Source organism: Pundamilia nyererei, unplaced genomic scaffold (genome assembly GCF_000239375.1).
Source record: "Pundamilia nyererei isolate P.nyererei 1_Seehausen unplaced genomic scaffold, PunNye1.0 scaffold00002, whole genome shotgun sequence".
Lineage (NCBI taxonomy): Eukaryota > Metazoa > Chordata > Actinopteri > Cichliformes > Cichlidae > Pundamilia > Pundamilia nyererei.
The window spans coordinates 2,838,189-2,862,669 of NW_005187403.1; the positions used below are offsets into that span (position 1 = coordinate 2,838,189).

The 24,481-nt window shown below is 37.6% G+C and overlaps 1 protein-coding gene across 2 annotated transcripts in view; it reads right to left on the reverse strand.

Moving 5' to 3' along the window:
* The window catches only part of LOC102200231 (netrin receptor UNC5D-like), a 183,036-nt gene that overhangs the window by 27,516 nt on the left and 131,039 nt on the right, over positions 1-24,481 (reverse strand). For both annotated transcript variants that reach the window (XM_005720159.1, XM_005720158.1), the window contains exons 3-9: positions 21,108-21,251; positions 20,793-20,896; positions 7,956-8,136; positions 6,387-6,554; positions 4,536-4,700; positions 4,208-4,240; positions 1,105-1,290 (exon numbers count right to left, since the gene is read on the reverse strand). In XM_005720159.1, the coding sequence (XP_005720216.1) occupies positions 1,105-1,290; positions 4,208-4,240; positions 4,536-4,700; positions 6,387-6,554; positions 7,956-8,136; positions 20,793-20,896; positions 21,108-21,251 (981 nt within the window). The remainder of the gene's footprint in view (positions 1-1,104; positions 1,291-4,207; positions 4,241-4,535; positions 4,701-6,386; positions 6,555-7,955; positions 8,137-20,792; positions 20,897-21,107; positions 21,252-24,481) is intronic.

A 24,481-nucleotide genomic window follows, 5' to 3' on the forward strand; every position in this document is an offset into this window, starting at 1 on the left:
ACCTTGAGAAAGCTGTGTATATACAAGTACCTCCAACAACTAAAGTTAATGACATGGTGTAACATGTCATGTGTTGTTCATCAGAGGCTTTATCAACACAAATTTATAACCTGGTGAGGAACAGAGGACTCTGTATTATGTCCTAATATGTAAAATGTTAGAAATGAAAGAGGATGTACTTTCCTTTTTACATGATTGTATGTCTATGTCGTATTCTTTTTCTGTGTTTTGCTTTTATGTGTGTGTGTTAGAATGGCTATTAATGCCAAAGACAATGCCAGCTCTCTGCACTAGCAGGCAACAATTGCAGCTTTAATTTTTAGGGCTTGCTTTGTGGTCTTTTAAACAGCCAAACTGAAATAAAAAATAAAAGTTAAAAGCAATAAAAGCACATGCAAAATAAAAACATAAAAACAAGCTATTTTGACGCTCTGGTTTATAATGTGATGCACTTTTAATTGCACATCATATTTAACTGTTGTGCATGTTAGCTCCATCTGTGGCAGGGTGGGTGTAGAGGTGTCACAGAGATTTTGTCAGTTGTTATAAACTGCCTTTTTAAGATCTTACTGCAAAGTCCAACAAACAATTTTTTAAAAATATCTTTACATGGAGATAAGGCTCTTCAAGAGCAAATAAACAGTGTTTACATATTGGAGTTTCTCTGAGTTTCCAATTGCATTGTGTACAATTTGTCTGTGCTTTTAAATGACAAGTTAAAGACTGTGCATATCTTGTGTAATCTGTAAATTCTTCTTTAAATAATCATAGCTGCAATAGACTTCAACAAATTAACTTCTGCACACTGTTAAGCTAGTTCACATAATGTGCATACAGTGAAATGTCAAAACGCCAAAAAAGATTTCCAACACAACATGAATCCTCAATTTTTACAAGGAGCTTTATAAAGGATGCATACTTGGATTTAAAACCAAATTCAGTTGCCTTTTGCAGGAAAACCCCCAAATCCACCCATTCTTTGCTGCTTTTGAAAATTTCACGTTTAGATTTTTGTACAAAGTTCTCATTTGGATTCAGTGTTTTATGACACAATTTCGAGGGCAAATTGTCTCTGATATTTGAGAGCCACAGTTAATGACTCACCTTGACGAGAGGTCTTGAAGCTGAAGGACTGAAAGCCTCCGGTGAGGGCGGAGGAGTCAATGACATCCACACCGTACTCACTCTGGCTCCTTCGGTAAAGAGTGACAGCGACGATGAGCAGTACAACTGTCACCACCCCTGCAGCCAGGCCTGAATACAGGGCAACGTCACTGCTGTTCTCCACACCTTGAAATGTCAGAATGAGTGAAAAAAACAAACAAACATGATTTTGAATGTCCATATGAACACAATCAACTTTTTGGGATTTCCTTATCTGGATGATTGAGCATGCATCAAGACTTCTTATATTTGCTTTCGGAGTCTCTGTGGTTAATTGGGATGCTTGGAGACATTCTCTCCCAAAATAAACTGGAAATCTGTGTTGCTTAGTAGCGCTTTTATGGAAGTCTACCTTGGTTTCATGCTACTTTAGTGCATTTTTTATTTTCTGTTCTTTCCATGATGCACAGCTTCATTGTTCCATTCCTCAGTGTTAAAGTTACTAATGAGGAACCTTGGAAGGAAGGCGATTATAATCAACCCAGCACCTGACTGTCATTTCAAACACTGCTTGGCTCTGGTGTTGGAGGCACTCTGTGTTCCACTGGGATAATGTGACAAAACCAATTCATTAAATTAGCTCATCGGCAGCGATTATGCTCTATCTGGTCCCACCAGTATTGCGGCGTCCAACTCCACAAAGCAAACGAATGAGTGGGGAAATAAAGGAGCTGCTAGCTTGTTCTTGAAAGATAATGAGATCTGCACTAAAACAGGACATGCTGAGAAATCCTCTAAGTAGCCTGAAGCTCAAATCAGGAGAAATTGACAAAATATGCAAAGCGGTATTAACAGCTACAGTAGCAGGTTAATTGAGGGCTTGGGAAGTTTTTGGCAGCCTGGTCGCATTCTTTTTCCCATTCCTGACAAACAAGAAGACATAACTATGTGAAAGGACAAGTCAGGAAAACATGGGCAAATTGATTTTTCTCTGTGCAAGCTACGCAGTAGCATTTCCCTACACAGCAATAATGCATAAAGCAGTGGATTTACAGTGGTTAACCGCAAAGAGCTCAAACTGAAACACAATGCCCGATATAATCAAAAATAAGTAGAAGTGTACAGCATCATTAATGTAGGAGTGAAACTGAGATAATAATGGCAATAAAAGCTGGGACGTTTGATACAGCTTGTGTTATTTTTACAGAGACTTGGTAACAATCCAAGTCAAACAACATACAGCATGTGGAAACGGATGCAGAGTGTAAAGAAAACAGCAAAAGTCACAATGCACTTTATTTATTTCAGGAAATGAGATAAGAAGCATCAATGACAAATGTTTGGTTAGGGAAACAAACGGCTAAGCCAAACAACCTTTAGAAATGAATTTAATTTGCCATTTGTTAATATTAATCATCATTATTCATTCACGTGTCATTTGATGTGCTGTCTGTTCGTCAAAACATATGTATTTAAATAAGCTAATTCACAGTGAGTCATACAGCGTTATTCTCTATGGCCACACCTGTGATTTACCACTTGGCAGCTTATTGTTCCTATTTCAGGGCAATTCCCTCTCTGAGGGCAACATTAGTAATTTGTTAAGCTTAACCAGTGCCAGAACCAAATGGCTGCTGATGAGCGTGGTGTTTTCTTGTAACTATCCTTGTCAGCTAGAGAATTTCTGTCACTCCAACAGTGGGATTATGCAGCCAGAGCCAGTCTCTTCCTATAAATGCCATTAATGACATCGCACCAGTTTGCTGCTATCAGCCCAGAAGGTGTTTACAAGACAAAACTCAATTAGGTGTGAATGGAACTACCCTCTGAAAATAACTTATTATACCTGCATTTAACAAAAAAAGCCTAAATTATACTTTAGTTTTAGAAAACATATTGGGCTTCGTAATACCATCAGTACATGTAATCAGTACATCAGTACATTAAAATTACATGTAAAACTGAGTAAACATATTGAATACTTACTGTAATAGCAATGCAATGGAAATGATATTAATAATGTTCCATAATCAGCAGTGTTATAATTGATATTCATCCATGCTATTGGTTTAAGTATGAACAACTGGCGTCTCAGAGATACTCACAATGTTTCCTGCATGAATGGCACATAATAATGTGGCAGGTCTTACCCATAACTCACTGTATTTTAATCTAAACTATAATTTGCCTTCTACCTAACACATTAGTATTGGTGCTATAACCTAAACAAACAGTTAAAACAAAACTGAAAACTGAGTGAAACATCAGTTTTAACCTTATAATAGACATTCAAATGATATTTAAAGGTACACTGCATATTATAGTCGGAAAATGTTTTTAGAAACAAACTCTTAACCAATATGTAAACAAACAACCACTTTGCTTACTGGTAATCATATATGTGTTGGTGTAAAATAAAGATGTGGTTATTTTTCTTTTTTTAAAATAAATCTTTCCATTTTTTCTAAACTTCCACTTTTATTTAAAACAAAATAATTGGGAGTGTAGATTTTTTTTGCTACCTCGTGAAGCTCTACCCATCTATCCTTCAAGCTCTTGCTTTCAGTTTTCCTCTGTACTACCCAATCATATTTACATTCTGCCAATTAACCTAATTAGTTGAAAATTTGTCTCTTCGTTGTTCAGCTCACTTTTCCAGCCTTTTGTTAGCCTCAATTTAAACATTTGATATGTGCATATAAAATTTGAAAACCATTGTATTGTGTGTTCATTTACATTTTACACGGCTTCCACACTTTTTGGTTAAAGTGAGGATGCTGTCTGGGTAGAGCAGACAGATAATTAGGATGTTCTACTTGCTAATGTAAATTCAGCAATTCTTATTATTGTAGTATATGTGGACTTTGTGTCAGGGAGGTTCAGGTTAAAGGGTGTTTAAAAATGCCTAGTTTGAGTTGTTATATACTCCTCTGTTGGGTTTTGTTTACAAAAGTTCAGAGTTGCAAAATGTGTGAAAAAAACTTTTGGTCACACCTTTTTCTAATCCCAATCCCTAATCTTGCAATCGTCCAGGTCACGGCTGGAGAGAGTGATATCTTTTAAATAAAACATCAGCAAGAAATGAAACTAAACAGAAGCTCACCTTGTGGCTTGGCATCATGCAGCAACTTCCGATCTGCAGAAACACACAATAGCTGATTCAATCACTGCCTGCGTGCAAATCCACGCTGGTGCACACTGTGTGTGATGTATGTGAAACAAAGTGTTTGAATAATGAAGACGGATGAGGGCGTCGCTAATGAGCACGATTATCATGACGATCATGATCTAGCCCACACTGCCAAAAATTATGAACAGTAAGTCTATGATGACACAGTCAATGAACACAATGGGACTGACAGTAATGGTGCTAAACCACTATATCTTTTTCTCCTTTTTAACCAGTGAAGTGTGGAGCTGATGTTACCCACTCTGTGTACAGAGGCCGCCTGTGCAGTTTTCTGTAGCCACTGCCACCCCGTCACACAGTCGCCCCCCATGCTTGGGCTCCGGAGCCGTACACTCTCTGCTGCGCTGCCTCTCGCAGTCCGAACTACACGCTGACCACTCACTCCACTCTCCCCAGCCGCCATCCACTGCAGGGGCAAACACAAAGATAGAGCCATTGAATGTGAATACATGCACATGTTACTGTATAAAGAAATGCAATGAAACACAACAGGAACTAAAAAATGCATGCTACTCATACTCCAGGTTTAAGTGTATTTTTTAATAGCGCTGTGGAACTTTACAGCAAAACACTTTCAAGGTAACAGTTGCGCAACTAAAAATAATGTCCCACTTAAAGTGTCAAAAACATGTACAAAGCTGGTGTTTCTGATCTGGAGCATAAAGAGACTCCATCAATTTGCCTTTCCCCCTCCATATGGTCTAAAAGATCCCCTCTTCCTGCTAATCTGAAAGCAAAGGCATCCTGTTTATGCTCAAACCCAGATGCAGAGAAAGAATCCGTCAGAAGGAGACATTTGGCAAAGAGGAGATAATGTTTGGAGGAGTGCACTGTACTCGACTGATAATTTTTTTTTAAACTTAAACCTGATGAGCGTTTTTCTTTATACTCCACTGTGGTTGAAATCATAAATTTGGGCTTGTCTATAAAAGAAAAAAAAACACACGGGTAGAGGCACAATTTTGATAACTCCTACTTCCTCTTACAACCTGAGATTCTACTCTTAGCTTCTCTCTCATGTTATCTTCACCCCTCTCCATTTGTGCATCTCTCTCCTCTTGCCAGACATTTCCCCTTCATTAGTTGTTTCACAGGTGCACTGCATTTGATTTCAGATAGCAACCCACTGTCACCAGTGCATTGCAGATGCTTTCACAGTAAAATCTCTGAGGTTGAAAGAAGACTAGTGCTAACTATAAAACCTACCCAAAGCTTTTAAGACAAGTGTCATGGCATATGTTATATCTAATTTCTGTAGAAAGATTGAAGGATAGGAGCAACAATTTGTGGTTAAATAGTGGGTCTTGTGCTGCACAAAAATTATTCAACTGTGTAGCTCCTGCAAAAACACAAATAATAGTATTTAGACTGAGCTTTCTGGACCAATTAAACAATGTTTATGGTTCATCACTGAGTTTTTGGTTATAATTTTTATTTATTTATTACAAAACACAAAGTTTCAGTTTTCTCCAAACAGAGACTGAAAAAGTAAGCCAACTATTTTTTACATTTAGACCAAATAATGAAAAAGAAGTTAAATAAAGACAGTATTACTAAACTATTTATGCTATTATATGCAATCTTGTGTATTTGTGCTAATGATATTTACATATTACTTAGGTATATTATATTCACAAGGATGCTATACAAATAGTACGTAAATATAAATACATTTTGTACAATGACAGATGAAGAGTTTTGTTAGCTTCTTGTTTTGTTAGCTGTCAGTCCAGCAATTATTCCAGTTTCTATTCTTTGTGCGTACGTAAAGTAAAGCTAACCATCTACAGAAATCTAGATTTTGTTGCAAAGACACAGGTGCTGTATTGTATTGATCTTATGCAAATATTCTCATGAATGCAAATAAGTGCATTTTCACAATAAGAAGTGATTTCTGCAGAAAAAACTACTTGAACAATACAGACTTTCAACTGTCATAAATCTAAAATTTACACATCTTATCTGGCAACTGTAAATCTTTTATTTAACCCATAGCTGTAAGATGCAAGGGAAGCTTCAAAAGGTCAAAATTAGTAACACTAAAACATGCTCTTTATCACTAAGAGTGAAAAGAACATGCTATTGCTCTTACCTGGACACACTGTGTTGCAAGTACTCTTCTGTACTGACATGCCCTCACAGAAGGCTCCACCATTGAGAGGCGCCGGATTTGTGCAAGTGCGAGAGCGTTTTTGCACACCTCGACCGCAGCGCACGTTACAGGGAGACCAGTCCGTCCAGGATGACCAGCCGCCATTCACTGCACGTGTCAGAAGAGGAGGGAAAAGGTATGAAGAAACACTAAAGGAATTCTGGCCTGCATCACAGTCAGAGGATTCACTCAAAGGCGGTAATGAACATCAGAAAAAAAAGATCAATAGTGTCTTCCCTTCTGTCAATGTACACTTATTCCTCGGATATGTCTCCTAAAGTAATGTAGGATGATTGACTAATGAGCTCATTTGCTGTCATAGGAAAGGAAGAAATACTACTGTTCCATTATTGTACATCTGTTGGAGGCTATCGGGAATAGTAAGCTTGTCAGGGACTTCATTAGCATTATGGAAATTAATGAGTGATGGACCGGAGCAATGGGATGTCAGAAAGAATGAGATGTATTCCTGCAGCAGTTAAATGCCTTCTTTAAAAGAATAAAAATAACAGGATGAAAGGTCAGCAAAATGAACAATGAAACACTTCATTTAAGGCTGCCCTTCAGTCTAAAAGGAGTTTTTACTAGTATGACACTATTTCACTCTCTACAGCCCTGATATTTAGTGCAATTCACAACAAAAGTCACCTCAAGGCACTTTATATTGTAAAGTAAGGACCCTACAACACTACCAAGAAACAACAACAATCACATGACCTCCTATGAGCAAGCACTTGGTGACAGTAGGGAAGAAAAACTCCCTTTTAACAGGAAGAAACCTAATTAAACTATACTTAGACTTTTTTGAGCAGTTTTGAAGGAATAGGGTCTAAAAGGCACATTGATGGTTCAGAAGGATAAATTACTGTGACCTTAACTCAACAAGGTTTGTTGGGGAGAAATAAATAAGAGGTAAATATTAGCAGTTAAGTGTTAAGTTGCTGTGGCATAACTGCGGGACAGCTGTGAATCTATTTTTCTCTCTCAAATTTTTAAAATCTTGTCTCTGAAGAAAATCATTTCTAGTTAAGGTTAAAAGAATGAGCTCTGACTATTTGTCAGCTTGGCTACAGCGCTGAAAAGAAGTGTGTGGTTGTTCCCATTTTTCTCAATCAGTGACAAACAGTGAGGTGTCCTAGCTTTAAGGAGGACTTACAAAATGAAGTAACAAACCATTTTTCCAGCCCAAAAGAATATCTTCTTGATGAATGCAGCACTATTTCCTTTCCGACTTGCATGTTATCTGCTTTAAGGCAGATTTTACTATCTAACGAGCCACAATTCCCAGGGTCTTATGCACTGAGGATCTAACACTATTAACAAGATAATCAACCTCGGTGGGAGTAAAGCTTAGTTAGCCGCTAACTGAATACCATACTAGTGAAAACTGATATTCTGATGTAGGCAAGACTATTCTTCAACACTACTGTAATAAGTTACCAGGCAAATCTACTCTCATGATTTTTTGTCAGAGATAAAATTGCAAAATTAAAAGAACTGTAATCTTACCATAGACTATAACAGTAGCAGTGGCACTGCGTCGCTTGGCCACAATGTTGCTGGCAACACAGGTGTAGTTTCCAGAGTCAGACAGCCGGGCCTCTGAGATGATGAGGTTGTGGTCAACTTTTTTCTCCATGATATTACCATCATCAAAGCTCAGGTTTTCCTCATTTTTCAGCCAATCCACCTGAAAACAAAAGTATGTCAATTTCATTCAGGCAGACAAACATCTGACAACCGGACAGATGTGAGTGATAAAAAAGCAAATACACTTAACAACATCTGGTGGAATGTTTCAAAACATATCAGAGTAATTTAAAAAAGGTCAGTAGTTTGATAGAGTATCACAAAAGGCTTTCAGAGATAAAGTGAACTTCACCCAAAGTTACATGAGAAAAGTTCAACAATTTGAACTGAATATAACGGCAAAGGCTCGCTTTCATCATCTATGGTACACAAAGCGTTAAAGAGACTGTACTCAGTGCAGGAGAGGCAGGGTAAAAACTAGTAATGGCCGTATTCTTGAGGGCGTCAGGTGGAAGTGCATTAAAATTATTTTATTTCTAAGTGCTGTCAGTCAACGGTCTTGTTGCTCACCAATGAAAATTAGTCTTTAGAAATCATGGACACTTTGTCCCGTGGGCAAAAGAGAGATCGTCAGGTGTGTTAACGACTGTACTATAAAAAGCCAGTATTTGTGATATGCACAAATGGCATATGGCATTAGTAAGACAGCCTTTGAAGGCACCATCAATAGTAAATGATGTGATACGTGAAGCGTTTTTCTATCTACCTGTTTAATTAAACATTACAAGAACATTTTTAAGAGTCCCTAATATTTGAGGGAAAAAATTTAAGACAACAATTCATTACCTTTAAAAGTTATATTATTCCCTTTTAGTAATTTAATTAAAACTGAATATATTTCCCCACACTCACAGTTTCAACATGCCTGGTAACTGGTTCAAAATCCAGTTAGTTATGTGCAGGTCACTGTAGTATAACAGTAGAAAGATTTTGCTACAATTGTTCCTTTGAGGATTGCGTACAGTTCAGTATTTGCTAACAAATGCTTCACAGTCGTGCTGATTGAAGCGTGCATTTTGCATTTCATCATGTAAAGAAGTCTCTGTTCTCTCTTCTTGGCAAAAAAGGAGAGGACAAAAATTGAAACACGTCCCTCACTACATTTATGAAGATATGTAAGGGGACACATTTTGATTGCAAGATTAGGGGGTTGGGAAGCACAACACATCTGACAACAGCTCAGAGTAAAGTGATGTAGTAGGTAGGTCACATCCTCCAGCGTTACCAATTCAGTGGCCATGTAGTGAGCGAAACCAATAAGGAATTACAAAATAAAAGACGCTCAGTTGATGCTCCTCTCCTCGCATGACTGGCCCTGTAAATTGCTATTAATGTGCCAGTAGCTTGAGCTTTTCATTCAGAGAGACGAGCTAGGGCACGAGGATTGCGTTTTGATTTATGGCAGTGTATTTGAGGATTAAAAACTCCGCCCCACTGGGAGAGCCATGTGTTTGTGCATGGGGTTGTACTCCAGTGTGTGAGTAGCATGTGTGTTTGTGGATAGTGTCCATTTGCCAAGGGAATGTAACTACAGACAACAAACTCAGAGATTGCTTTGCTCTGTCAAAGCACTCTAGATGAAAAAAAAAGAGAGCAAGGAAATCAATAAATCTGGAGTCATGTTGTCACAAGCGTTTTTTGCGCCTTTTGATGGCCCAAGAAGTCTTTCATCATGTAGCTTTTTTTCATGAATTGGCTCCGCTGCTTTCAAGACATACAGTACCAAGTGCTCATACTAGTGTGCAACATTGCGCCTTCATCAGTTCTTTCTTTATAATTCACTCTTTCACAGCCAGTGTGTAATCAACCCCAGTGTTTGTCATGGCTGGTCAGTCTTGTCAGTTATGAAAGCAGTCAGTTTTGACCTTCTACAAAATGGAGCAAATATAATTGAATAATTTCATACAAAATGAGCCCATTTTACAAGCTTATTCATGTAATCACAGTATTTTCTTGTAGTCTGCTTTATGCAAGGATTGACAGCAAATAGTGACCCTTACTTCTCAAATAGTAATAAATGAGTTGAAGTGATTGATTGGTGAGCTTTGTTGTTTTTGCTGGGGTTAAAAAACAAAGCCACCGTGGAGTTGCAAAAACGGCAGTTCTTCAAATGGTCACTTGACACTGGCTTGCACCCATCTTTCAATTAGTCTGCAAGCCTACAGTAAATGAAAGACAGGTACTTAGATAGCTGCTAAGCTTCACATCAGCTAATTCAAACTGAAATGGAAGACTCGACCATGTTTGTAGTGTTGATGCCTAACTAACTAAATGACTTGTTGCTTGTTAAACTGTAATGAGATCCCATCTCAAAGACCAATACTGTATGTCACCATGAGACATTAGGTTTATAAGATATGCACTTATCTCACCCCTTATTTCAGAAAATAGCTGAACTAAAAACGGTCTACATTATATTACTCACTTAATGTATATTATAGTCATATAGTGTGGAATATATGACTATATCGAAGCTTAACCTCCAGTGCTTTGTTCTCATATTCAGATGGGATGAATATTTAGAGCAAAGTGTTGAAACTGAGTTTGACAGGTACCAAGATGTAACTATTACACTGTGTAAATTAAATATATTTCAATATTAAGTGGATAATATGTCACCACAGGAAACACCGAGCAAAACAAATTGCATTGTTTAAAATAAGAACTCACATCTGCATCTTTTACATAACACAATGACAAACCTAATTTCTTCCACATGCAGGTAGAAATTTTTCATAAATTAGATATCAAAACAATGGAGGAAAGCATTTTTCCCATTTATACCACATTTAAGTAAAAAAAAACAATACAAAGGTAAATCACTGCGGTGCTATAACTGGACTAAATGACAGGACTATATGACAACATGATACATTTAAAACAGAACCACATTCCTCTTGCGTTCAACTCAAATGTAAGATCCAAAATCTGAAATAAAAACACAACTCAACATTAAAAGCTCCAAATTTTGCATTTTTTGGCACGGAAATGACACTGTATTATATGATACTATATGTTACCCTTCCCCACCTTTCCCTGTGTTTATTGTAGCTCTCTACCTATGCAGATGATAAATTATACATTACAGTTAAAACAAAATATCTATGAAAGATATCCATGAAATGCCAGAAGATTTGCTGTTTAAGATCAGGGTAATTGAAATGATGCTATCTTTCCTAAGTAGAGTGAGCTATCAAACATTCATGACTTTTTATTTCTTTTACTCTAACCACTGGGAAATCGGGAATTATTGAAAATGTAGGTCCGATGGGATTAGCCCCTTGCCAGTAAAGAAGCACTTTGATGCCAGAGTCGTCCTGGAGAACATTTCAAATCGACTCTCGGGGCTTTTTACTCAGCAGCGTTTCATTTAACCTAATTTGTTCAACTTGACAATGAAAACTTAATTACTTATTAGGGTTTCCAGGACACACTGTAGGTATGTATTTGTAGATATAGATGTCTAGTTAGCTGGTTGAGGTTTTCTGTGACATAGACTGTAGGTAAAAGTCACTGTGACATTAACAGTTCATCTGCTATAAAGCTTTGAGGTTAGCATTTAGGCTTTCCCAAACTTGGTGTGTTGAAATTGGTCGTGAAAATATCCTGTCCTAAGACAAATCCTAGCTAATCAGTCCTTTAGAGACCAATTTAAAACCAGGAAATGCAGAGGAACCAAATATTCAGTAGCTGAAAAAAGAAGCCAAAATGTATTCTCATAATGACATTGGCAAAGAAACTATTTATTTACTATTTATTACGCATTAGTCATGCAATGGTACCAGTACATGTTAAAAACAGAGTTGCATTTGATGCTTTTCTGTTCTAGCTTTACTTCTCTCACACACAAAGAAGGACAATTTTAAAACTGTTAAATTTACATCACCAGTTGAAACTGAGAAGGCACTGCTTGCCAACTAAGACAGCAAACGTCAGAGAAACTGGCACACGTGCAAACCCATTGTGCCACTCCACAGTAACTAGAGATTAAACATTTCAGTTGTACACTCCAGAATGTGTTATACAAACAATAAGCACTGACTCCAGAAGACAGAAGTTGTCAAGTATGTGGAGATTCATTAGACGGCTCATTTTATGTTCACTGAACTAAGGCTGTTATTACATGAATTTTACATGTTCTAATCAACTCTTTTTAGGTGGTATTGATAGAAAGTAAGCCAAGTTTGAGTGGTAAAGTATGGATTGCTGGTGTATAGATCTCTTTCATCCTTTCTGCAATGCCGTTGAATTAGTTAGGTCGCTGTTTGTCTCAGAAAATGATTCCAAGTTTCGTACTGTTTCGCTGTAAGGCATGTGCTTTCCTTTTGAATCAGTGTGTTCCAGTTGTATTATATATGTTAGTTTCTTACACTTAAGATTTTTTAAAGTTATATGTGATTTAAAAAAGATGCACGTGTACACTTTTAGAAGTAGTGTGGGTGTTTGTGTTTGTGGATAGAATTTAACAGGCAACCAAAACAGAAAAGAAGCAGACTGAGAGATTAATGTAATGATTTTTTTTTCATGCTAACATTATCCTAATTTCTAAACTGTGATGGTGTTTGATTCTCATTCACATCGTGGTAAAGGCCATCTGAGATTTTAAAAAAGGATTTGTGAAAGTACATAATAAGAAGAGAAAGATGAAACTTAATTAAACCATTAAACAGCAGCTGTTGTACTATTCAATAAAACTGACCAATAATTATCTCTTTATCCTCTCTGTGATCAGACAAATCCTCTTTGGTGGTGACTTTTCATTTTTTGGGACCTTTATCTCAGGAAATTCTTACAGTGAAGTAAATTAAAATAATCTCTTTGTTCTCTGGTTGGGTTTTCCTCTTGTGATTTTGCTTTGATTAATCTGTCTCATTCTGACCCTCCCTCACTTTCAGGGAAAAGTATAATCCTGGAGTGCGAGACACTCTCTGTTGGTCCTAGAGTCAAAAACTATGGAGAGATGCACATGCTGATGAGATGGCAGGGACGCTCAAATGAGCCTGATAAGCCAGCGCCCGGGGACGACAGGAAACATATTTGCTTAATTGGCAAATGTGTCCCACTTCGATAGCAGCAACTAGTGTTGCACTACAGAACACCTGACCTAGCAGCGCTGGCAGTCTATTGGCATGGTGTCAAGGTCACCGTACTGACCTCTACATGTCACTCATACGTACCAGTATATTTTGCTCTTTTTCACTCTTGGTTGAGAAAGCACATAAAATAAAGCCAGGAAAGCAGCATCACATCATCAGCAGAGTGTCTATGAAGCATGCAGCAGGGCTTCATTTTCTGATAAATTCAAGCTGTGCAAAGCTGTTGAGGTGAGAGAGCCGGCAAGTCTGGAGAGCCGTGTTTATTTGCAGAAAGGTATCATCTTAAACTTAACAAAGAAGTCATTTCAATTCCCCTCAGCATCTGGCCTAAACACTTGATTATTCTGAAAGCAGATGTAATGACCTACATTTACAATCATTTAAATGGGAAGTGAAAGCGACATGAAGACAATTACAAAGCATTGCAGTAAGTTTTGTACCATCTGATTCAATTAAGATTGCGCTTCATTAACCGCCCCCTCCCCTCCTTCCCTTCACTCATGCCTGCACCCTCTCAGCCTCCCCTCAGTCATGTTTGGCCTTTTCTCAGTGCAACAACAGCTTTCATGAAATCACATTAAACAAATTAATCCACCAAATCTGACGCAAGCCTGTTCTGGAGGCAGGAGTGGCTAAACTTTCAGGGCGTTCTTGGATTATCTCTTCACCATCTCTGGAAACGGTATGCTTATCACTTAATAATTATATTTCAAGCAATCTAAATGTCTCGGGATGAGTGGCTTGATGATTGGAATGCTTGGGAATACTTGGGTGGGTAATAATTGAAAGCATTTATTCCTTTAGTTAGCTGCTAACCTTTTAATCTCTCCAGAATGATTTCTGCTGTTCATTCTCTGCATGTCAAACATGTATGATACAGGCCCTGATTACATAATTACTCACTTGCCCTTTTTTTCTGAAATTGGAAACTCTTTCATAAATCTATAAATCGGAACACTGGGTATAGCAATGTTGAAAATTTTTGTATATTTTCTTGACATTTTAAGAGTTTAAAGATTTCACAGAGAAGATTTTGGAAATCTTTGTTGTCACTCTACTTTTAACAGCTAGAAAAAGTGTTGTCTATGAGTGATACGAACAATCCCTTTGTAAAACACTGAGTTGAACCTTCAGGGATTGACAACATTGTGAAAAAAGTAGAAATGCAGAAAAATGGTACAATTGAGAATCTAACTTACATGGGAACAAAGCTGGTTGGGATTTGCGTGACACTTTTTATAGATTTGCTGTATTTTAAATGACAACATGTTTTAGATCTAGCTGACTTCTGTAAAGCTGAACAAATGGCTAAGTTATAAAAGCAGTTCAGTCTATGTGTTTTTCCAGTATCTAAAGTTTATAATGTGAACAGTGCACAAATTAAGTAAGTTAATGCTTTGCTGAACAAGTGGTTATTTTGCCATGTGGTCAGGTTGTTTAAAGATGTTAGTCTTTAATTTTTGTTCCCCTGCAAAGCTCTTCAGTTATGTTCGCAGTGTGTTCCCAGCAGCAACGGCATCATATATTTACTCATCAATAAATGTAAACAACCTTCAGGCATCACATATATATTAGATTATATGTATTAGATGTTTACTTTAATATGTGGCATCCTTAATTTTATTAAAATCCCAGATCCCAGTGGTGCCACTGTACTTTAAAACTGCCACAGTATTCATGCTTAACTCATGAATATTACACTGAAAGTGACTATTTAGCTTTGTATTTCCAATTTTAGGCAATGTTATCATGAAATGAAACAGAAAATGGGAGGTTTATATTTTAAAGACATGGTTAAGTTCATAGTTTTAAACAGAGATGAAAAGGACAAGTATATCTGAGACGTCACAATATTTTTAGACCTGTTATATAGTATAACCTTACTAGAATTTTAATGTGATATTGAAGGTTTTAGGTTGATATCAGCTTGTAAAGTGAAAGAATCCAGTTTTTATTCCTTTAGGATAATGTCTATGACCCAGCATTTGGAGTTTATGTTTGTATTTTTGATTTCTTATATTGCATTTGGAGATATGTTAAGTTCTTCTGTTGCTATTATTAGTTGTCATGTCTACATCTCTCCTTGTTTCCTGTTTTATTTTGAAAGTCTTGTTTGCTATGTTCAGTGTGCTTAGTTTTGCTCTTGTCCTGTATGTCATTATGTTGATTTGTGTCAGCTGTTTCCCCACGTGTTTCCACTTCCTCTGATCACCTCCAATGTGTGTTTATTCTGTATGTTTTCTTTCAGTCTTTGTCATCTGTTCCATGTATTCCATGATTCTGCTCAGGTCGTGTTTATGTTTCTTGTTCTTGTTTTTCCCCATCACAGTTGCTCACATGTTCCTTGGTAGAACAGTGTTCATGTCTGTTTTCATAGTTACCACAGTTTAGTTTTCCCAGTTTAGGTTTCAGTTTAGTGTCGCTCCTGTTCACTTTTGCTTGATTTTTGTATTCATGTTTACCAGCCATAATAAACGGCTCGCTTTTTGTTTAACCTTAGTCCTGTCTCCTTCCGTGTCTGCTATTGGGTCCTCCAGCTCACTCTATGACTGTGACCCAAACAACCTCACAAAGACTGAAAGAAAACACCCAGACTAAATACACACTGGAGGTGATCAGAGGAAGTGGAAACACATGGGGAAACAGCTGACACAAATCAACATAACGATGTCAAAGAGGAAGAGCAAAACTAAACGCATTGAACATAGCAACACAAGACTTTCAAAATAAAGCAGGAAACAAGGCCAGACGTAGAAATTGTAACACAGCTAAACAACAGAAAGGACAATAAAAGACTCAAAATGAAAAAAACTCCAAATGCCTCTGACAGATAATTTCTTAAATCCAAATATTGCACTGAAAAATACCAGCTGTCTTGTAAGCAGGTTACCATACTGCTATCAAAAACAAAATAAACTATTGCATTGTTACTTAAGTGTTGACTTTTCTCTGAGATTACCCCACATTTACCATGTTATCACTGAGCTGTAAAGCGCTATTAATAGTTTAACTAAATAACTACTAATTCAAAACAAGATTGTTTTTATTGAGAAAAAGTGACATTTAATTACAAAAATATTATGTAAGGACACAGTTGAGTATAATATGTACTGGTAACTGTTCTGTCTCTAAAAAGCAGAGCCAGTTAAAACTCTTGTCACCAATAAACTGAAGCAGACTTAAGCTGTTTTACTATGATCCATTCTCTGTGGTCTGACTTGCATTGTGCACAGATTATTGCCTCTGTCACTGCTGGGACAGATAATATGGCGTTCTCTGGTTTTCATTAACATCCTACACAGCAGCCCAGTAAACTCCCGGGTGGCTTAGTTACAGCAAGATGCAGATAAAGTTCCCTCTCCCTCACTGATGGCATTGCCTCTGAGATCATGAACAGAGCAGTGACATAAAGGGATTTCAAGCTTTACAGTCAGATGTAAAGCATTAATGTATTAAAACAGCCTAGAAAGTTGGAGCGTATTAAATCCGCATTTCGTCAACTGTGCATTTAATATCAGCTCCAAAAAATTAACTGTTCACATTTCTTCAACATCACAAGTATTAATTTCCAGCTGAATGTGGGAGTATGGACGTTCAGATAAATGTCATGGCCAAAATAAATATCCCTCAGAATACAAACAGGGTTTAACAGATCATGCTGCATGACCTCAATTCCTTAAAACTCAAACTTTAGCTGAGCTTGAGCTTCTCTCCTTCACAGTGCTGGATACAAAAAAGGCTCTCAGCAATGTCTAAAGTCATAAAAAAAAAAAAAAAATTACTGCCACATCTCCAACTCTGGATGTCAGTAGTTTTTTTTCTTCCCTCAGTGCAAGTCATACTAGAGGGAGCTGGATTTGTCACTGCATTATTTACTATAACCATTCTCTTTGTTAGCCGGAGTCACATTAATGAATGCATGAGGAGTTTGATGACCACAATGCATCGGGGAGACTCGTGGTACACCGATGCTCCATTTGTGTGAGCTGAATCATTCATCACACACACACACACGGGCACACACACACACACAATTTGAACTGGAGTCCATTTTCACCTTTAAGGAATTCTAAAGCATCGATTTGGATTCTGAAAAAACAAATGGCTTTAGAACAGTCTGTTAATATGACAGATCACAACATGACAGACATAACAATGAAGCACACCAAAGAAAATGTTTGAGCAATACAAATTCTCAAATATCCGTAAACAATATTCAGTACGGCAGACAGTGCTTAACCCCTGTTCTTTTCATTTCATTTCACTGAACTTTATTAATTCATACATGTGGTCAGTTGCTTTGATAAAACTGACGAAATAAAAATAATACGAATAAAAAGTCTGTTGATTAAAAAATAAATACAAAATATATTAATAAATAATAACTTTGAAAGATTTAAAATATAATAATTGAAAATACCCCCGTTACATCATCGTATACTATGTTGCTGCTTTGGCATTCCAGAAATCACTGATATAACATCAGTGACGACATTTTGCTTTACTATAAACTAGAGATGGACCGATCCGATATTAAGTATCGGTATCGGTCCGATACTGACCTAAATTACTGGATATCGGAGAAAAATAAAAAATGTAATCCGATCCATTAAATATCACGAAAGCACCTCACAAAACTTGCAACACGCCGTAACTCACCTCAGAACGTTAGCACGTCGGAGCAGTATGCATCACGTGATAGAGCGGCTGTGGCATGCGGGATAGCATGTGGTCTGGATAGCATGTGGAGCTTCGCTAGCAACCCGGCATTTAATCTCCGACAAAGTTATCCCCGAGAGAAGTAAAGCAAGTGTGTAAGTCCATCTCTGAATGTTTGTAAAGCATTCCTGCGTTAAGCTTAACGAGCGACTGCCTCTCGCTCTCCGGCTGCTACTTCAATCATGAAACTGCTTAACGATCAGCTGATTGGCTTTTCTGTCGCGAGTCCGTGTCTCTTGTTTGCTTTTGGCCCACTTTGCACCAGAAAGAGGAAACCAGCGGCTGAACAACAGCAGCACGTTTAAGCTTGATAAGCTGTTGTTAGAATGTATTTAATATTACTTTCTACTCGAGGATCTTTTTCTACGTAGCTGACGGCTGGTAACTGTGCAGGGGCGGATCTAGCAAAGTTTAGCCAGGGGGGCCGATAGGGCATTAACAGGGAAAAGGGGGCACAAAGACATACTTTTCTTTCTTATTCTCATTTAAAATGTCGAGCTTTTAATTATTTAATATTTATCTGAATCTTATACCCAAAGTTTTAATCTGATGTAAAATGTATAGAAGTCCATTATTGTATATAGTAACTGTTAAGTCTAATATACCCTAGTAAGCTATAGTACTTTTTCCTTTGGGAAGGTACCATCTGTGCAGTCTGCAATTTTGTTGAAGAAAGATGTTGAATCTATTTAATATTTCTTGAAAAAGAATTGATTTCTGTGTATTTTTTTTCACACTGCATCAAATTAAGGTTGATTACGTCGATTAAGCATCATGAGGTGGAGCGTGAGGGGTGGTTCCCTATTTTTTATTTATTTATTTTTGTTGTTGCTGGGAGTTGGAACCCTATTAGTTAGGTTGCTTAATATTTATGCTAAGTACTCTTTAAAATACCAGAATAGGGAGGATGGTGTAGGTTTAAGTTTATTAGATTGATCAGTATTGCTGAACTATGAAATTTTTTTTTTGCATACAGGTATAACAGAATAGCTTTAGTGTAGTTGTTGTTTTAAACTTGAGTATGAACTTATACAAAATGCAGCAAGATATTTAAAAAACAGTTTTGTTGATTAAAAAACACTATATCGGATTCATATCGGTATCGGCAGATATCCAAATTTATGATATCGGTATCGGTATCGGACATAAAAAAGTGGTATCGTGCCATCTCTACTATAAACCAAAACACTGCCTCAAGCCAACAGACATCAGAAAACATGGTGTCATCTTTACTTATTACTTTCTTGGACTTAGGACACTTGTAAAAAATGATTTTTCTAATCCCAGTGAGACCCTATCCTTATTAAATAGTACTGTAGCTGATGGTTGGACCCTACTGGTATTTATTAACCCCTATCAGCAGTGTCCCTCACTTCCATTGATATTCATTTTAATTGGGTCCCTCAAAGTGGAAAAAGAATACATTGGAGAGGGGCTCACTTTGACTTTCCACATTTAATTGACACCCCATGGTCTGTGGTAACTGCAGATGTTATGGACATTGATGTGAACTTTTACCAGTTCTTCTAAGCAATTAATTAATGACTCATTACTATGAGTGGAAATATAAAAGGTGATTTGGTTGTAATGTTAATGTTATATATTTTACAGAGCTACCAGAAGCAATGAATAAGCTCTACAATTAAATATGACTTAATGAGAACATATATAACTATGAAATAAACAAATACTATCTGATATAAAACTTAATGTTATCCTGCTATGTAGCATATTTTCTCAAGTTAAATCCTGTAAACAGGAATGAGTGAATAATTTAGTGAATAATTAATATTAAGTGGATCTGTTTCTGAAAGGTGCTGCTCCCTGTAATGGAGACAGATAACTCCTAAGTTTAACAAGACTAACAATGAGTGAGAAGGACAAACAGATTAAGAACAGCTCTGTTCAAACAGCCAAGTCTGGATATTTTGACACTAATTGTATTTGCTCTATTTTCTGTTTTGTTTTTTGTTTTTTTTGCTGGGATGAGGAATTTTGTGTCCAAAATCACACATGATGTAATAGTTTCTTTTCTTTTTAGTATGTCCAAAATCTCAGTGCTATTTACACTACACTATACTAAAACTGAGAATTAGACAGCTGTGGCTCAGAAAAGACAAAAACTAAACAAACAGTTATATATATATATTATATAATCCTGGGAATATACATGCCAGTGACCCTGCCAGTATAGATGCATACTGTAAATAAAATGTCAACTCTTAACTGTTCTGTTGTTTCATATAAAAGAGCTGGAAGACATGCAAACGGAAGTTATGATTAAAAAACAAGTCAGTGTGTTTGCAAACATTACTGACCTCCACAAAGCTTTATCCATTAGCATCAGAAAACGTATCGGTCGGTTTATGCAAAGGCACGTCAATCAGTTTGGGAGTAATGGTAGGGTTCGAGTCCTGTGCTTAGAAATCTACTGTCATCTTGTTTACATAGATCACAGACTGCCCCTTTAAGTAAATGCAAAGCTTCAGATGCTTGGTTACGCAGGCTTTGATATCTATCGACACATCACCCTACTGAGTTTCCACACGAAGGCGCGCAGCATCACAGCACAGAAGCACCACTCAGCAGGACTGTCCACGAGAGCCTCATTTTATATTCATAGTAAAAATTAAAATAGCAGTGACGGGTACTCTCTATCAGACATGCTCATACAGAAATACTCACCCTCAGAAAACAGACAAAGATAGCAAAAGTGAAAGGAATACATTAATTGTGTCAGCTCATCAAGTATTAGTCTTGTTTACACTGAAATGAAGAGAAAAAATTACAGATGTGTCCTGGATTTGCTGTGGCTGGAGAGAAACAAAACAACATGTCACGTAAACAGAGCTATACTGTGAGTAAAGCAGATGGATGACGGCTTCTCTCCAAGCAACACAGGAGAAAACGTTACTTGTTTGAAGTGCAAGAAAGCCCTCACCTCAGCCACAGGCACTCCCTCTGGGGGACGACAGTGCAACACAATCATGCCATTCAGAGGCACCTCGGTGCCTTGGGGGTCCTGCTCAAAGTTCTTCCGCAGGTCTAGGCAAGAGAATAAACAGCCCTGCTTTATAGAAGAATAGCACGAAGGAGCAAACAAACATATATGCACAATTGTTTCATGTGTGACCTTCTCTGTTTATGTATGTACAATGAATGCTTTCTATATAATCCCCTCACTGGTTTAAAGTCAAATAACCTTCGCAGACACAGTAAGGTCAGGCTGGTATCAAAGTGACATGGTTTCGCTTACAGGCAATCCGGACTGTTGCCTTGCGGCTCTTGGAAGTTCCCAGGTGACTCCAGGCGACACACAAACACCAGTAGTCCTCTGGGCCATGAAAGTCCTCCACCTGCTGACGCGACACGTTGATCATCACTTCACGGATCTTCAACCCTGCAGGCGAAACGCATGATTGTTTAGATTAGCTTTCATTATATTGCAGGAATGATCAATCAAAGAGATGAAGATTTGCAGGGACAAGATGATGAGTGAAATTTGAATCTGATAAGATTATCAGCAGTAAACAGATCTGCCATTTGCCAGGAGGAGATGGAGGACAGTCTGCTTGTCAAATCAAATCAATTTCAGGGATTTTTGTTTAGACAACAATTTAAAATGTTTTCCGGATGAAAGTGTAGCCGGATGTTATGCTTTCATCTGTCATCAGATGATGACAGATCATCAAGTCACAGAGCAGACCATTTCATTATTGACACAAATATATATATGCCACCAGCAGCACTTTAACAAAGCCTTGTTCAAGTTTTAGCTCGGCAAACAGATGGGCAGCAGTGCAAAGTTCTTGTTGTGGTAGATATATTTGGTTTTGAGCCTTCATATCCTCTCTCACACAGCCTGCAAACCATAATCCATTTATAATGAAGTGACACTAAATGCTTTCCAGCGGAAGCATTAACTGAGAGAGGGGGAACACATGAGCTTCTTATTGTTGTGAAGAACAGCATGATAATGTTTTTTTTTTCTTTAAAAACATTTAAAGGTCCATTTCTGGTCATTCTTTATGGATGTGTATTGTCTGTGATGCACCCATAATGAGATAAGTTTCTCAGACTACAGATGAGAATATAAAAGTGCTGTATATCAAGTATGCCAGACCATGCACGCAAGATGACAAGCTTGGACCATTAATGTATAATAGGGTAGCTTCATCGGGTATCAAGGAAATTGTAGCTTTCACCCAACACGTGTGATGTCTGTCTAGCCTTGCAGAAAGCTCAATTTCAGCCATCCAGCTTGAACAGACTTATTAATATGTGTACGCAGAGTAACGGGCAGCTAATGTTCAATTTCTAGTGACCAAAGTTGTCATTCCCAGCAGCATGCAATTAAACCTGAACACTGTGGAATAAGATAATAACAAAGACCCACCCCTGGAAAGAAACTAGTATTAGAGCCTAACGGTAGATTCTGGAGCAGCAATGACCTACAACAGAAATGTAAATGAAGTGCAGTAACTATATGCACTCATGTCATCATTTCTTGAGTTTGACTTCTAATAGTAGTGTTAAAATGAACAATGTGCTGGAGCACAGGCTTAAAAATTTCTGGTCAGCTGAGACCTTTCTGTTTGTTTTTTTCTGGGTGCTCTACATCTGGTAGTATGAATACCAGCATGGCTGGTTGTCTGTCTCTCTGTGGTAACCTTGTGATGAACGGCAACCTGACACAACTGCACTGTCTCTTGCCCAGTGGCTGCTTGGATAGAAGTACACCAAAGGAGTGAATTCTGTTGTCAAATGAAGCCAACAAACTAACAATGGACTAATTGGACTTTTTCCACCATAGGCAGTTTTTTCGCTGACAAACCTCCATCTGGAGCTGGTTCTTCTCGGTCTATTATGTCTTAGAATGATAAAAACTGCAAAAGACAGCTGTAAAAATTGCCAAAAGTTGGATGCTCAGTGCCGCATTAATACTCTGTTTCCTCTGGCTTCTGGTGTTTTGCTAGAAAAATAATTGGGTCTCCATTTAGTAGTATTTTAATACAACTCTGATATGACTCTCGGAGAGATAATTGCAAACTGTGAGGCTGTTATCAATGACATTACACTGACAGCAATAACACTGGGATGTATGGATGCATTGTTTTCAATTACTTATCTGTAGGCATGCAGAATCCAGCATGGGGATGGGTGACTTCCCCACATACAAGAATATTTTCTCTATAGAAATGTAATTACTGATGTATACACTCAATCAACAATGGTTTGATTTCCATATAAGTAAAACTTTTTTAAAAACGTCCTAAAGCCAGATCGTCTTTGATTTATGGGACAGCTAACAAATCTTACTTAACAGCATATCTCATAACAGCTGTTCAAAAATCACCATAAAGCTTGGCCTCATGTGGCTTATTGCTTAATTACACAGACCTACACTTGTAGAGGAGTCGTCTCTCCACAGGCGTTTGCCATCATTCCGTACATAGACGGCAGCTTAGACATGGGCTGGGATTAAATGAAAACTAATAATGGGAAATGAAAGGTTATCAAAGGGAGCCTAATGAAGTAATGTTAAACAGAAATGTTCTCTGAAGACACTGTAATCCTCTGCAATGACTGGCTGATATTATGTACAATAAGCCCCCACACTCAGTGCACTCCTCCCTTCCACTGTAACAAATTAGAGACGTAATCAAGAGTCCTGATTAAGTGAGAGTGAAGAACATTTAACTGCAGGAAAATAAAATAAAAACACATGATTGCACCCTTGAGAGGGACAATTTTGTCAAATCAAATCATGAGAAATTTGCAGGGGTGGTGTGCCACTGAAATTCAGCTATTTTAATATGGACAGGTGGATTTGTTTCCCTTTGACCCTCTCATTTTCTTTTGACACTGAGAACTCAGGAAACACACATACACCATCCATACACTACTACTATTACTTTTACACGGCCTCTACAGCAGGCACTTTAACACCACACAGTTCTGTTAAATTTTTCACTGTTATTTATATAGCGCAAAATCACAACAACACATGCCTGAAGGCTCTTTATACTGTGAGGTAAAGATCCTTCAATAATACAGAAAAAAACCCAACAATCAGAAAACCTTCCTCAAGGAAGCACTTGGCGACAGTAGGAAGGAAAAACTCAATTTTAACAGGAAGAAACTTCCAGCAGCCATCTGCTTTGATGGGTTGGGGTTAAGTTGAGGGAGGCAGGGCAAAAGGCACACTGTGGAAGAGAGCCAGAGATGAATAAAAACTAATTATTAAATGCATTCGTTCTGGGGAATCTCTGAGAAGGACTGCTCACCACATACCTTTAAGGGTTTTATTCTCTATTAGCATTTACAGCAGCCAGATGTAACAGTAATGTGATGTTGGCAGTTGGCAGAGCAGCAAAAACTCCAAAAACAAGATGAAGGATGTCATCTCAGCTCTGTGTTTTGTGGGTTCATGATTATAACAAAGTTGAAAAGACAGACAGAAAAAGTTGTTGATCCCAGCGGCTGCAACCAGGCTGAAAGGGGGGATGGGTTCAATTTAATATTTAGTGCTATAACACTGTAGCACAAAAACACTAAAATGCTGCATGTGGCACAGATGGCACAGCAGAGCTCGTCACACATGCAGTCAGTGTTGTTTTTTACTTCTTT